At 47.3% G+C, this 16181-nt stretch overlaps 1 protein-coding gene across 6 annotated transcripts in view; it reads right to left on the reverse strand.

Moving 5' to 3' along the window:
• Window positions 1-16181, reverse strand: part of zbtb16a (zinc finger and BTB domain containing 16a) — a 283192-nt gene that overhangs the window by 9090 nt on the left and 257921 nt on the right. For all 6 annotated transcript variants that reach the window (XM_070893149.1, XM_070893148.1, XM_070893147.1 and 3 more), the window contains one exon: window positions 9962-10132. In XM_070893149.1, the coding sequence (XP_070749250.1) occupies window positions 9962-10132 (171 nt within the window). The remainder of the gene's footprint in view (window positions 1-9961; window positions 10133-16181) is intronic.

A 16181-nucleotide genomic window follows, 5' to 3' on the forward strand; every position in this document is an offset into this window, starting at 1 on the left:
ATCAAACCAATTGGAGGAGAATCATAGAAGTTTACAGCATAGAAGGAGGCCATTCGGCCCATCGTGTCCGCGCTGGCCATCAAGAGGCTATCCAGCCGAATCCCACTTTCCAGCTCTAGGTCCGTAGCCCTGTAGGTTACAGCATTTCAAGTGCACATCCAATTACTTTTTAAATGTGGTGAGGGTTTCTGCCTCGACTGCCCTTTCAGGCCGTGAGTTCCAGACCCCCACCACCCTCTGGGTGAAAAAATCTCCCCTCCAAATCTTCTACCAATACTTTAAATATATGCCCCCTGGTTGTTGACTGCTCTAAAGGGAAATAGGCCCTTTCCATTCACTATATCTATATCATAATTTTATACAGCTCAATGAGGTCTCCCCTCAGCCTCTTCTGTTCCAAGGAAAACAAACCCAGCCTATCCAATCTATCCTCAGTTAAAATTCTCCAGTCCAGGCAACACCCTTGTAATCTTTGTCCCTTTTCTAGTGCAATCACATCCTTCCTGCAATGCGGTGACCAGAACTGCACGCAGTACTCCAGCTGTGGCCTAACCAGTGTTTTATACAGTTCAAGCATAACCCACCTGCTCTTATATTCTATGCCTCAGCTAATAAAGGCTGGGGGCATGGGAGGGGAGATGGCGGAGATGCAGAATTGCACACACAACAGAAGAAACATTTCATACAGAAACTCGACAGTGACAAAGATAAACTGACATCTAAAATTCCGACTTATCGGCAGAACTATTTGCAATGACTATTAAAACAAAATCTAGCAATCAGGTGTTGTCGATTATGAATAAATAATTTTTCTTGGTAGTATCTAATCTTATTCAGTCTTATCTGTCTTTCGGATGAGACGTTAAACCGAGGCCCCGTCTGCCCCCTCAGGTGGACGTAAAAGATCTCGTGGCACTATTTTGAAGAGGAGGAGCAGGGGAGTTATCCCCGGTGACCTGGGGCCAGTATTTATCCCTCAACCAACATCACTAAAACAGACGCTCTGGCCATTATCACATTGCTGTTTGTGGGAGCTTGCTGTGTGCAAGTTGGCTGCCGCATTTCCCACATTACAACAGTGACTACACTCCAAAAAGTACTTCATTGGCTGTAAAGCACTCAGACGTCCAGTGGTTGTGAAAGGTGCTATATAAATGCAAGTCTTTCTTTCTATTTATGCATCTGATTATAAAGCCTCGGTATTTTCACCCCCTCTAAACCCGGCGATTATAATTTAGTGAAAATGCAATGGGTAGCTGCATTGTTCTTGTAGCCTGTATATTCTAGCAGATGGCAAGAGGCTGCCAGGCGTGTAACACTCTACATTTCAATACATTACTTAGCAGCTCTAGGTCTTAAACGATCAGGAATGACCTACACTTTTCACTGCATCGATGTCAAACTGCAATGTGGCTTTGCATAAATTGCCCTTTTCCCGGATTCATGCTGTCAGTTCCTTTCTTCTGAGCGTTCTTTCTCTTTCCCCACACCAACACACCGCCCCCCCCCCCAACCCCCTTCACTCCTTTAAAGCTGGGTAGTACAAACACATTTTTGAATCTGTGTTCATTGTAAGCTGGTCAAGGTAATCTGAAGCAATTTCTAAAAAAAGGTCCACGGTTCGGATATTTATTTTCGCCAACCGTATTGTTACACACCTGTGCGAATGTGCAAATGGTTCAGACTTTATCCGATCATTCTTGGTTATTTGATATATCGAGGGCATATGGGGATCGGACGGGAAAGAGTCGTGGAGATCGAAGATCAGCCATGATCTTATTGAATGGCGGAGAAGGCTCGAGGGGCCGTAAGGTCTACTCCTGCTCCTAATTCTTGTGTTATGATATGGACTTCATATTCTGCACCATTGACAGAATTTTACAGCAAAGGAGGCGGCCATTCAGAGCATCATGCCTGTACTGGCTCCTTGCAAGAGCTTACAATTAGTCCCACTCCCCCAGAGAGACAGACGATAGTGGCTCATCTCGTTAACACTGCGCCAACTGTGGATTGGACTAGGGACCGCCAGGGTCTGTATGGGCAGTATTACACTGCACCATCTGTCTACCCCGCTCTTTAAAGTGACATCTTAAGCTCTAGCCTCTGAATGAGAAGGTTGTCGGCTCAATTCGCAGTCCCAGACTCGAGCACAAACCCAGACAGTACCGATGCAGCGTGGCATTTTCAGAGTTGCCGTCTTTCAGATGAGGTGTTAAACCTAGGGCACTTTTGTCAGTTCAGCTGCCCCTAAAGAGCCCACCGCACTCTTCGAAGAAGAGCTGAAGAGCTTCTCCCAGTGTCCTGGCCAACTTTCAACCACCACCACCAAACACAGCACCACTGTGTTCGGAGAAACTGTTTCCAGTGGCAGGAGGGACGGTAACCAGAGGACACAGATTTAAAGTGATCGACAATTGATAAAAGAACCAGTGGCAACAAGGAAATATTGTTTTATATATAAATACAGCGAGTTGTTGCGATCAGGAACGTGCTGCCTGAAAGGGCGGTGGAAACCGATTCAATAGTAACTTTCAAAAGTGAATTGGATAAATACTTGAAAAGAGAAAAAGTTGCAGGGCTGTGGGTCACAAGCGAGGGAGTGGGACTAATTGGATATTTCTATCAGAGAGCCGGCGCAGGTATGATGGGCTGAATGGCCACTTTCTGCACTGCATCATTCTATGATCGTACGAACCAGTTACTCATCTGTGCGATCTTGCTGTGGGTCAATTGGCTGCCAGGTTTGTCTACTTAACATAGCCATCACCCCTCGGATGTAATTCAGTAGCTGTGAACCGTTTTGAGCACATGACAGAAACTACACAAGACGAGTCTCGTTTTTCTTTGAGCCATCTGGAACACTTGTCCTTTTTAATGGATGCCCGTTTCCAGGGATATAGATTGATTCCCAAGATATCTGATGACTGCCAGAGGGACAAGATTTACTGGTGCTGTCTGAATTTGATCGAAAACAGGTTTCACTGCAGTGCAAGCTTTAGATAATTTGGTGAAGGGGAGAAATATAGATATTAGTGCAGTGATGCAATTATGCCTTTGCCGACCTTTTTATTTGAGACTAGAGCTAAAAAGAGAGTAGTTTCCCCCTTTACAAAAATCTATCGGCCCGACACGAGATGTAACTTGGCAATAATCAGTCTCGAGCAGAAGTGTGAGCGGTGATGCACAAAAAAATCCAATATCTGGCATCTTAATGCTGCTTAACGAACCCAACATGAAGTGCACGGAGCAGACAGGCGGGGCCTCAGTTCAACATCGGGACTCAAAGCCAGCACCTCCCTCAGTACTGCCCCTCCGACAGTGTGGCGCTCCCTCAATACTGCAACTCCAACAGTGCGGCTCCCTCAGTACCGTCCCTCCCTCAGTACTGCCCCTCTGACAGCGCGGCACTCCCTCAGTACTGCAACCCCGACAGCGCGGCGCTCCCTCAGTACTGCCCCTCCGACAGTGCGGCGCTCCCTCAGTACCGCCCCTCCCTCAGCACTGCCCCTCCGACAGCGCGGCACTCCCTCAGTACTGCCCCTCCGACAGCGCGGCACTCCCTCAATACTGCCTGGGAGTGTCAGCCTCAGTTATCTGAAGTTCTGGAGTGGGCCGTAAACCCACGACCTGCTGACTCAGAGGCTGCCTCCTCAGGTGGATGTAAAATATCTCACGCTGCTCTTCAAAGAAGAGCTGGGGTGTGATCCTCGGTGTCCTGGTCAATAATTTATCCCTTAATTGTTAGGAGAAACACAGAATATTTGGTCATTATGTTTGTGGGGTCTTACTGTGCACAAATTCTTACATTAAGAGAGTGATTACACTGCAAAGATACTTCATTGGCTGTCAAGCGCTATGGGACGTCCTGAGGTTGTGCAAGATGCTATAGAAATGCAAGTTTTTGAATTTTTTTTTCCTGTCTCCTGGGCAGGCTGCTGTGATTAATGTGATGACGGTTCACACACACACACACAGAGTCAGTATGATCTGGCCGAAGCAGAGAGCTCGCTGACCCCCAGGTGATGGGCACCAGGGACAGCCACCATCGCCATGTGTTCAAGCGCAGACAACTACAATCTGAGTGCACGACGCAGTTCCATCGAGAAATCTGGGATACCAACACAAGTCCGTGATACGAATGCTGCACTGCGTTGGACTGCACAGGCCAATTTAAATCATAGAATGACCAGGTCATTCGGCCCATGGTGCCTGTGCTGGCTCTTTGAAAGCGCGGTCCAATTAGTCCCACACCCGTGCTCTTTCCCCATAGCCCTGCAACAAATTTCCTCCTTCCAAATATTTATCCAGTTCCCTTTTGAAAGTTGCTATTGAATCTGCTCCCACCTCACTGTCAGGCAGCACGTTCCAGATCAGAATCGCTGTGTGAAAAAACACAGTCTCCTTATTGCACCTCTGGTTCTTTTGCCAATCACATTCAATCCGTGTCCTTTGGTTACCGACCCTTCTGCCACTGGAAACAGTTTCTTCCTTAATCTATTAAAACCTTTCATGATGTTTCACACCTCTAATAAACCTCCCCTGCTCCGAGAGCAACCCAGCCTCTCCACATTCCAGTGCATCTCCTCTGCACCCTTGCCAAGGCCTCGACATCCTTTTAGGATTTGAAAGCTTCACAATAGTCCCTGTGTATTGCACTGGCATAACTGAGAGGTTATCCCCATCGGGCTAGGGTTCGTTTCTCTGGAAAAAGGCCGAGGACCTGATAAACATTTTTTTAAAAAATCGGTGCAGGAGTAGGCGCTTCTAGCCTGCACCGCCATCCAATGAGTTCATGGCCGAACATGCAACTTCAGTACCCCATTCCTGCTTTCTCGCCATACCCCTTGATCCCCCGAGTAGTAGAGGTTGTTTAAGATTATGAAAGCACTTGACGGTGTAGATGTAGACAAGACGTTTCCACTCGAGGGGGGAGGGGGGGAGCGAGGAGACTAGAACTAGGGCCATATATACAAGATTTTTTTTTTTTTTTTTGGAAATTCGTAGCCAATCGTTCCAATTCTTTGTCAAATCACAAACGCCAGAGGTCACCTTGCACACGCCAAGGATCACTCTGCGCCAATGCTCTTAGCCAAAAGGCCTAGAGCCACTGCACCGTTCCTGGAAGTACTGCAATACCAGGTTCGTGCCATGGAGGTGGATGGGTCAGGTCCCCCACACACCTCCGTGGATTTGACCATTTGTTGCAGTCAACATTTGATCTGCGCTAGACTGTCTGAAGAGAACAGAACAGAATAAATAGCCCAATGAAAAGCATGCAGTGTCTGCCTGGTGGGAGGGAGGTGGAGAGACAGAACAGCAACTATATTTATATAGCACCTTTAACCTAGTAAAACGGCCCAAGGCGTTTCACAGGAGCGTTAACAAAATTTGATAGTCATTTAAAGAGATATTAAGGTCAATGACCAAAAGCTTGGGTTTAAAAGGAGAGTCTTAAAAGGAGAAGAGAGAGGCGGAGAGGTTTAGGGAGGGAATTCCAGAGCTTGGGGCCTCAGCAGCTGAAGGCACGGCCGCCGATGGTTGAGCAATTAATATTGGGGATGCTCAAGAGGCCAGAATTGGAGGAGCGTACATATCTCGGAGGAGTTGTGGGGCTGGAGGAGATTACAGAGATAGGGAGGGGCGAGGGCCATGGAGGGATTGGATAACACAAAAAGAATTTTGAAATCGAGGCGTCGCTTAACCGGGAGTCAATGTAGATCAGCGAGCACAGGTGGTGATGGGCAAACGGGACTTGGTGAGAGTTAGGACACGGGCTGTCGTGTATCGGGAGATTGGGGCATCTCATTGTATTCAGTGCTGATGATGGCTGAGAGTGGGGGCGGGGGCAGTAAGAGAATTTGGGGATGAAATAGGACACGGACGGGAAAACAGAGCAGGCGGGGTGGAATGGACCGAACTTTCCACAACACGCCCGATGTTCAGGACGCCTGCAGTTAACTGAGCTGAACATCGAACAGGTACAAGGGGTGACCAATGCGATACCACCGGCTTTGCATCTCCCTCCAATATCCAATTTCACCTGGCATCAAGTGACAAGTGCAAATCAGGTATTGCAAAACCTTAGTATTTATTCTGTTGAATAGCAAAGAAATGAAAGTTAAAATGTTGTATGTTTCTTGCAGGGTTAATGAAGCTACCCTGTGAATTCTCCCCCCCCCTCCCTCACCCACCCCCCGGGAGCTCTCCTCCTTTAAAATGCTCCTTAAAACTGACCTCTTTGACCAAGTCTGCCCTAATTTTTCCTTATGTGGCTCGGTGTTAAATTCTGTTCGATAATCGCTCCTATGAAGAGCCTCGAGATGTTTTACTACTTTAAAAGGCGCTATATAAATGCAAGTGGTTGTTGAATCGCAGTAAATGTAATAAGTGGTAAGGTTTTGCCATTTAATAGAATTGCCAAGTCTGAATTATGAACGAGATCACTCCCGGGTATTTAGAGAACATGAGATAGCCACGAAGATGTCACTCACACACCACACAAAGCTATGTTTTTTTACCCCACCACCATGCACTTTATTTGCTCATCCACAAACTTGTCCTGTGCAACACACCAATTCTCCTGTAAGAGGGCAGCCTGTCCCCACAAGGAAATGCAGTGGCGGTGGGACAGTTGTAGCGATAGCCCATGGGAGAAGGACCAAACAGAAATTTTAATGGAAGAATTAAACCGTTTTAAGTCAATCCTCGGTGTAAAATAGCAGGCAAGGATTTCACGTGAAAGTGGGAGCGATTGTAGATTAAAATTCAGTGTCAATTCCTGTGGCTCTCGATGGCATCATAGAGAGAATATGAAATCGTCTTTTTGAGGAGTTCACTCGAAGGGTCTGTGATTCAGCACATCACCAAGATTGACAAGCGGAGGAGAGATGATGAGTTAAATCTACAGCTAGTGGAGTTGGTGGCACCAAGATTGCAGGGGAGGGGGAAGGCACATGGCAAATGAGGAAACCCAAGTTCTGTGGTCCTGGGGAACAAAGAATTAGAATAGTGGAGCGCACCGGATCCATATTACATTGCAACAAATATATAGGAAAATGGCAGTTTGTGTTGAAGGACATAATTGTAGTTTCAAAAGAAAGACTTCAATTTATACAGCGCCTTTCACGACCACCGGATGTCCCAAAGCGCTTTACAGCCAATGAAGTACTTTTGGAGTGTAGTCACTGCTGGAATCTGGGAAACACGGCAGCCATTTTGCACACAGCAAGCTCCCACAAATAGCAGTGTGATAATGACCAGATAATCTGTTTTAGTTATTGTTGGCCAGGATACCAGGGATAACTCCCCTGCTCTTCTTCAAAATAGTGCCGTGGGATCTTTTACGGCCATCTGAAGAGAGCAGACGGAGCCTCAGTTCAACGTCTCATCTGAAAGACGGCACCTCCGACAGTGCAGCACTGGAGTGTCAGCCTTGATTTATGTGCTCCAGTCTCTGGAGTGAGACTTGCGCCCACAACCTTCTGACTCAGAGGTGAGCGTGCTACCCACTGAGCTATGGCTTACACCAAGAGGATCAATGGCCATATTTGTATTGATAAAATAGAGAAACAGAAAAAGGTTGCAATACAGAGAAGGGTTGCAGACAGGAGGTGAGCGAGGGTGGGTCTATCGGACTATTCTCCTTTGTAGTTGGAGAGAGTAGCAGCAGAGAAGTCGAGATGTATCAAGCGATTGTTGGAAGGTTTGGAGCCAGGAGCCGGAGGGAGGTACACAGAGTCATGGTGCTGGGAAAGAGTGATGTAGAGCAGGAGACAGAATGAGGGGTGTCATGTGTGTCGACCATTTATACTAACTGTATAGTCACATAAGGTGTGCCACCAGGGGGCACTGCGGTGGGAGACCTGAGGGTCACCTGTATAGGTGTGCAGGGCCCAGTATAAAAGGCTGCCCACCGTGCTTGTGCCTCACTCTGGAGTTACAATAAATGGGACTAAGGTCACAACAGCTCAAGTACAATACTGGACCTCGTGGAGTTATTCATAAGAGCATTAAAGACATAACAAGAGGTCTTGGTTTCAGCTTTCCGAGGGTGTGGGTGACACGTGTTATATTGGCTAAACATTTCAGTTGGTGCGGCAATGTAATGGCTACTTTTATTTCTAACTTTCTGGAATGCTCGTTCTAGATATAACAGAAAGTACAAGAGGAGATCCTGGAGTTTAATTGCTGCAGTACTCTTAAGGGGAGGGTCTGGTGTTCAATTATCAATATGCATGTGCAATAGACATCGGTGGGGGGTTGATGACGGAGAACTATATGCATGGTCCGATATAAAGTAAACAAGGTTGGAAATGCCCCAACTTCAGGTTCTGGAGAATCAGAGGCTGACGTGAATCGGTGCACAGAGCAACTCTCCCCTTGCTGCTCCCAGCAAAAGAACCGAATCTCATCATGGTATGACGAAATGGTGTCGAAAAATACAAAGAGGCCTGGATAGGAAGGACCTAGTTCCCATAGCAGAGCGGTCAATAACCAGGGGGCATAAATTTAAAGAAATTGGTAGAAGGTTTAGAGGGGAGTGGAGCAGAACTCACTGCCTGAAAGGGTGGCAGAGGCAGAAACCCTCATCGCATTTAAAAAGTACCTGGCTATGCACCTGACATGCCGCAACCTACAGGGCTATGGGACCAAGAGCTGGAAAGTGGGATTAGGCAGGATAGCTCTTTGTCGGCCGGCACGGACACGATGGGCCGAATGGCCTCCTTCTGTGCTGTAAATTTCTCCGATTCTGTTAAATGATTGGAAGTCCCATCACACGTTCTGTGCAAACAGGTCTTTCCAGGGGTTAAGTGTGAATTGGCAGCGATTACATCCAATTAGTATTTTAAAATGAAACATTACATTTCTATCGAGCTAATTGCCTCTTTAAGTATTTCAATGGGTCAATGTTCAGTTTGTGGCCTATGTCATCGCAACTGTGGGCTGCGTTCCCAAGCTATTTAAGCAGCGGAATGTCTTTGGCCCTATTCATGTACAATATTAAAATCAATATATAAAGTCTTGGGTCTTATTATCTGACCATCATGTGTTACTTGTTCTATGTACAAAAGCAATCTTGCATTACAAGATAGAAATCTAGTTGTTTAATGCTGATTGGGTTCCCAGCCTAGTCTGAAACCCAAGGCTCTCATTAACTAAACGGACCAACCCACGGCTACAGGTGGCTCCTCTCCTTATAGATCCCGAGGGTAGCTGGGGCCCAAAAATGCACTTGTTGAAGTGTAGTCATTATTGCAATGTATGAAATGTGGCAGTCAATCTGCACACAACAGCGGGATCGTACACATCCGTCTGTGAGGGCAGATAGGGGACTCAGTTTAATAAGAAATAGGAGTTGTCGGTCATTTGGCCCCTCGAACCTGCTCCGCCATTCAATAAGATCATGGTTCAATATTGATCAGCTCCGCTGGGCAGGGCCACATCGTTCGCGTGCCAGACACGAGACTCCCAAAGCAAGCGCTCTACTTGGAACTCATCCACGGCAAACGAGCCAAAGCTGGGCAGAGGAAACGTTACAGGGACACCTTCAAAGCCTCCCTGATAAAGTGCAACATCCCCACTGACACCTGGGAGTCCCTGGCCAAAGACCGGCCTAAGTGGAGGAAGTGCGTCCGGGAGGGCGCTGAGCACCTCGAGTCTTGTCGCCGAGAGCATGCAGAAACCAAGCGCAGGCAGGGGAAAGAACGTGCGGCAAACCAGTCCCACCCACCCTTACCCTCAGCGACTATCTGTCCCACCTGTGACAGGGACTGTGGTTCTCGTATTGGACTGTTCAGCCACCTAAGGACTCATGTTAAAAGTGAAAGCAAGTCTTCCTCGATTCCGAGGGACTGCCTATGATGATGATGATAAGGCGAACTAGATGAACTTTGGCACATTCTGTCCCTGTGGAAGGAAGCGGGAAACGAGCGAAGGGGCGGGGCGGATCGGAGCTGCGTACCTGTGTGTGACCGGAGGTGGCGTTTCAGTGCTGTGTGACTGGGAAACGTTCGGTTACATTCGCTGCAGATGTAGCTACGGACTCCGGCATGCACCTCCATGTGCTGCTGCAACGCGATCTGTGTCTGGAAACGCTTCCCGCAGAGCAGGCAGAACACCGCCATGTCAGTACCTGTCGGAGCAACACACAAAAAAAATATCAGAGGCGTCAGTTAAAATAAAAAAAATTACGGTCCGGATCTTGCTGATTAAACAACAGATCACGAAGCTATAAGAACATAAGAAATAGGAGCAGGAGTCGGCCATTCGGCCCCTCGAGCCTGCTCCGCCATTCAATAAGATCACGGCTGATCTGATCCTGGCCTCAAATCCACTTCCCTGCTCTCTCCCCATAACCCTCGACTCCCTTATCGTTCAAAAATCTGTCTATCTCCACCTTGAATATATTCAATGACCCAGCCTCCACAGCCCTCTGGGGCAGCAAATTCCAAAGTTTCATGACCCTCTGGAGAAGAAATTCCTCCTCATCTCTGTTTTAAATGGGCAGCCCCTTATTCCGAAACTATGCCTCCTAGAGAAAAAACAACTGTCCATCTTTTCTCGGAGGGCTTTTCGAACATTTTGAACCGTCAACTGGCCAGGGCTCATCATATGACCTCACGAGAACAAAGCAGGCCGAGCATATCCATAATATACACTTTAGACGCAGACACCTATAAACTGGTGTCAATCAGGCCGCTATTAATGCACAAGATCGGCCCAGCAAAGTCAGGGGACTTAGAGACCCGCCGCAAGTTGTTGGTCGATTTATGCCGCTTTGCTGTTTGCGTCACACACACCATCACGCCCTCAATCTCCCCATTGTTTCCAACAACTTGCTGGATTTGCATGTTAATGGCCCATTAAACTCACCGCAGAACAACTTGTACTTATATAGTGCTTTTAACATAGTGAAACATCCCAAGGTGCTTCACAGGAGTATTATGAGATTTAAAAAAATGTGACACTGAGCCACATGAGGAGAAATTAGCGCAGAGGCAGGTTTTAAGGAGCGTCTCGAAGGAGGAGAGAGAAGTAGAGGGGTTTAGGGAGGGAGTTCCAGAGCTTGGGGCCTAGGCAACAGAAGGCACGGTCACTGATGGTTGAGCGATTACAATCAGGGATACTCAAGAGAGCAGAATTAGAGGAGCGCAGACATCTCGGGGGGGGTTGTGGGGCTGGAGGAGATTAGAGATAGGGAGGGGCGAGGCTATGGAGAGATTTGAAAATGAGGATGAGTGTTTTGAAATCGAGGCGCTGCTTAAGCGGGAGCCAATGTAGATCAGCGAGCACAGGGGGTGATGGGTGAGCGGGATTTGCTGCGAGTTAGGACACGGGGCAGCCAAGTTTTGGATCCCCTTTAGTTTCCGTAGGGTAGAATGTGGGAGGCCAGCCAGGAGTGCGTTGGAATAGTCAAGTCTAGAGGTAACAAAGGCCTGGATGAGGGCTTCAGCAGCAGATGAGCTGAGGCAGGGCCGAAGTCGGGTGACGTTAGAGGTGGAAATGGGCGGTCTTATTTATGTGGTCGGAAGCTAATTTCAGGGTCAAATTTGACACTAAGGTTGCGAAGAGTCTGGTTCAGCCTCAGACGGAAGTTGGGGACAGGGATGAATCATGGCTGGGGAACGGAGTTACATCTGGCAATTTTCACCATCAAATCAGCAGGACGGACGGACTTTCATTTATATAGCACCTTTCACGAGCTCGGGATGTCCCAAAGCGCTTTACAGCCAATGAAATACTTCCGAAGCCTCGTCGCTGTTGTGATGGGGGACTCGAGTTTTAAACCACGGAAAATTAAAGTCATCTCAGCTTCTTGCAGTTTAACTTTTCAGCATGAAAAGCCTTCAGCTTTGGGTCCGAAGCTCTCGAATTTCCTCCCTAAACCTCTCCGCCTCAAGACTTTCCTTTAAACCTACATCTTTGACCAAGCTTTTGGTCACCTGCCCTAATATGGCTCGGTATCAAATTTTGTTTGATAACACTCCTGTGAAGCGCCTTGGAACGTTTTACTACATTATAGGTGCTACATGAATACAAATTGTTGTTGTTGTTGTTGTTGTGAATACGCACAAAGCTCATTGGAAAAACTTCTGTTAACGTGTAAACATCTAATTTATCAGGTCACTCATTGACTTACACTGGGAGTAAATTGTCATGCTTTTTTAATGAATGATACACCAGAGGGCAGCTTCTGTACTTTGTAAAATACAGCCACGTTTCCTACATTACAACAGTGACTACACTCCAAAAGTACTTTATTGGCTATAAAGCACTTTGAGACGTCCGGTGGTCATGAAAGGCGCTATATAAATGCAAGTCTTTTGTTTTGGCGGGTTGTGGCACCTTAAGTGGGCACTGGCATGACTGGATTAGTTTAGAAACATAAGAACATAAGAAATAGGAGCAGGAGTCGACCATTTGGCCCCTCGAGCCTGCTCCGCCATTCAATAAGATCCTGGCTGATCTGATCATGGGCTCAGCTCCACTTCCCTGCCCACTCCCCAGAACCCTCGACTCCCTTATCGCTCAAAATTCTATCTCCACCTTAAATATATTCAATGACCCAGCCTCCACAGCTCTCTGGGGCAGAGAATTCCAGAGACTCACGACCCTCAGAAGAAATTCCTCCTCATCTCGGTTTTAAATGGGCGACCCTTATTCTGAAACTATGACCCCTTAGTTCTACACTCCCCCCATCAGGGGAAACATCCTCTCTACATCTACCCTGCCAAGCTTCCTTAGAATCTTGTACATTTCAATAAGATCACCTCTCATTCTTCTAAACTCCAATGAGTATACGCTCAACCTGCTCAATCTTTGTTCATATAGCAACCCCTTCATCTCAGGAATAACCTTGTGAACCTTCTTTGAACTGCCTCCAATGCAAGTATATACCTCCTTAAATAAGGAGACTAGTGAGCCCTGACTGCCTCGGTGTCCTTGATGAGTGTCTCCCCGCTCTTGGCCAGTAGTGGGGTGGAGCCTTGGGTGCTTGGGCTGCAGGTAGGCTTGACTGCGGTGAAGAATCCTCGCACATCATGTCTGTCGGCCAGCTGCTGAATCTCCTGTGCTTTCTCCACCCACCATCTATTCTTTAGATCGTGGGTTTTTTGTTGGACCTCGGCCTTAAACTGTCTGTAAAGCTGCTTTGTTGCTCCAGAGTTGGGTTGTTGTTTTAGGTTCAGAAATGCCCTGCGCTTGTGATTTATTAGCTCTTGGATCTCCTTGTCATTCTCATCAAACCAGTCCTGGTGTTTCCTGGTGAGACCAAAACTGTACTCAGTACTCCAGGTGTGGTCTTACCAACGCCCTGTATAGTTGGAAAAGGACTTCCCTACTTTTATACTCCAGTCCCTTTGCAATAAAAGCCAGCATTCCATTTGCCTTCCTGATCACTTGCTGTACCTGCATACTAACTTTTGCGTTTCATGCACAAGGACCCCTAGGTCTCTCTTTTAAAAGGTAATGTGATAGTGGATCTGTGGGAAAAGGACAAGATAGTTTGTGTCACAAGCATCCGAACACTAATTGGGTGGATGCACAAGTAGCTGGAGATCAGGGAGTGAGAGCTATGGCCAGCCTCACTGCTTCAGCTCGTTCTAGTTAACAAGAGACACGGTCGTCACGTGACAGACAGCCTGGCAAAACACCTCCTGCTTTCACATTACCGCACACTACACCGAAGCAGAATTGTCCTACCAGCATTGAAGCACTGACCACACTCGACCAGCTCTGTTGGGCAAGCCACATTGTCCGTATGCCAGACACGAGACGCCCAAAGCAATCACTCTACTTGGAACTCCTTCACGGCAAATGAGCCACAGGTGGGCAGAGGGAACGTTACAAGGACACCCTCAAAGCCTCCCTGATAAAATGCAACATCCCCCTGACACCTGGGAGTCCCTGGCCAAAGACTACCCGAAGTGAAGGAAGAGCATCCAGGAGGGCGCTGAGCACCTCGAGTCTCATCGCCGAGAGCATGCAGAAAACAAGTGCAGGCAGTGGAAAGAGCGTGCGGCAAACCAGTCCCACCCACCCTTTCCCTCAACGACTCTGTCCCACCTGTGACAGTAACTGTGGTTCTCGTATTGGACTGTTCAGCCACCTAAGGACTCATTTTAAGAGTGGAAGCAAATCTTCCTCAATTCCGAGAGACTGCCGATGATGATGTACTGTAACCTCCCTCTATTTTATTGATACAATGGGGCTGAACGGGTTAAATTATGAGGGCACGTTGCACAGACTTGGCTTGTATTCCCTTGAATAGCAACGATCTGATCGAGGTGTTTAAGATGATTAAAAGAGTCGATGGGTAGATAGAGAGAAACTAGGGGGGGGGGGGGGGGGGGGAGTCCAGAACAAGGGGGCAGAACCTTAAAATTAGAGCCAGGCCGTTCAGGGGTGATGTCAGGAAGGGGAGTGGGAATCTGGAACTCTCTTTCCTACTCACTCACTTATCACTTTCCCAAGAAGCTGTCGAGGCTGGGGATCAACTGAAAATGTCAAAACTGAGATCGCTAGATTTTTATTAGGCATGGGTATTAAGGGTTACGGAACCAAGAGCGGGCAGATGTAGTTAAGATACAAATTAGCCATGAGCTAATTGAATGGAGGGTTAGGCTCGAGGAGCTGAATGGCCTCCTCCTGTTATTATATCCCTATGTCAGTGTTTAAGCTTTAACTATGTCCTCTAACACACAGCACCTCCTCCCTATATTTTTGCTGCATTGCAATAAGGGCTCGGTGCACTCTCCTGTGCTAATTCTTCCCCTCACCCCCACCCTCCCAGGACCTCAAATCTTGGGAGTCCTCATTTGTCCTGTGTCTTCCCTCTCCCCTGCAATCTTCCGACTCTCGAAACCATTGCTTAGCTCACCCAACCACGACCACTAGATTTAATTCATCATCTCTCCAGCTCCCGTCGGTCTCAGTGATGTGCTGAATCACGGGCCCATTGAATGGGCTCCTCAAAAAGACAATTAAGTATTCTCTACATGATGCCATCGAGAGCCACCTTGCCAACAAATGAATTTATATTCCTTCAGGCTTGAATGGACACTGTGCGAGTTTTAATCTACAATCACTTCAGGCTCACATGAAATCTTTAACCGTTATTTTAAAAAGGAAGTACCGAATCATGAGTTCATCCATCAACAACTTACATTTTATATAGCGCCTTCACAGAAGCGTTATCCAACAAAACAAGGTAGTGTTAGGACAGGTGACCAAAAGTTTGGTCAAAGAGGTTGGTTTTAAGGTGGGTCTTAAAAGATTAAAATAGTGGGAAAGGAATTTCATAAAGATGCATACTCTTAATATTCATCATTTCAATGTCTAAAGGGATTTAAAGTTTATTCATGTAGTGGAAAGTGCTAAAGCATTCTGCAGCACATATCGTCCCCACTTGTAGCCAGAGGCTGAAGTTGCTACGATTACTCTCAGCCCCAAACACAATACTCCTTTAAAACCACTGCTGAGGAGGTGTCTTTGAAAAATTCATCCTCAACTCATCGATGCTTGAATCATATACCAACTGCACAAAGGTTAGCGCTCTGTAAAAGCAATTTCAGTTTAATAAGCTGTTTTCGTCGCAAAATGTCATCGGCTCGTTAAAAAGGAGGTGGGGGGAGTGCCCTTCATGCCATTATATCAGCGCACAATGGGCACAGTCAGAGTGCACGCCACACACTGACCAGTATAACTGTAGTATTTCGCAGCTCAAAGTGAAGGTGGCAGTTCACGAGGCACCGCGGAGAGTGGAGCTCGTGTGTTGCGACAGTGCGCACACCCCATTTACCAAGGTGATACAGCCCAGCCACAACATGCGCATGCGGAATTTAGCTTTAAGCTAGGTTGATTCCGGAGATGAGGGGGTTGACTTATGAGGAAAGGTTGAGTAGGTTGGGCCTCTACTCACTGGAGTTCAGAAGAATGAGAGGTGATCTTATCGAAACATATAAAAGATAATGAGGGCGCTCGACAAGGTGGATGCAAAGGGAATGTTTACACTCACAGGGGAAACTAAATCTAGGGGATATAGGGCTAGACTTTCCACTAGGGGGCCATCGCTCCCAAAAATGGGCTTTGTTCCAGTGATGTTGGACATCTCAGTCTTACTGATCGCTGGTACAGGGCCCATTTTTTTTTTTGTGCGATTTTCCACTCGGCCTTAGGCCAGC

Source organism: Pristiophorus japonicus, chromosome 11 (genome assembly GCF_044704955.1).
Source record: "Pristiophorus japonicus isolate sPriJap1 chromosome 11, sPriJap1.hap1, whole genome shotgun sequence".
In the NCBI taxonomy this organism is placed as follows: domain Eukaryota; kingdom Metazoa; phylum Chordata; class Chondrichthyes; family Pristiophoridae; genus Pristiophorus; species Pristiophorus japonicus.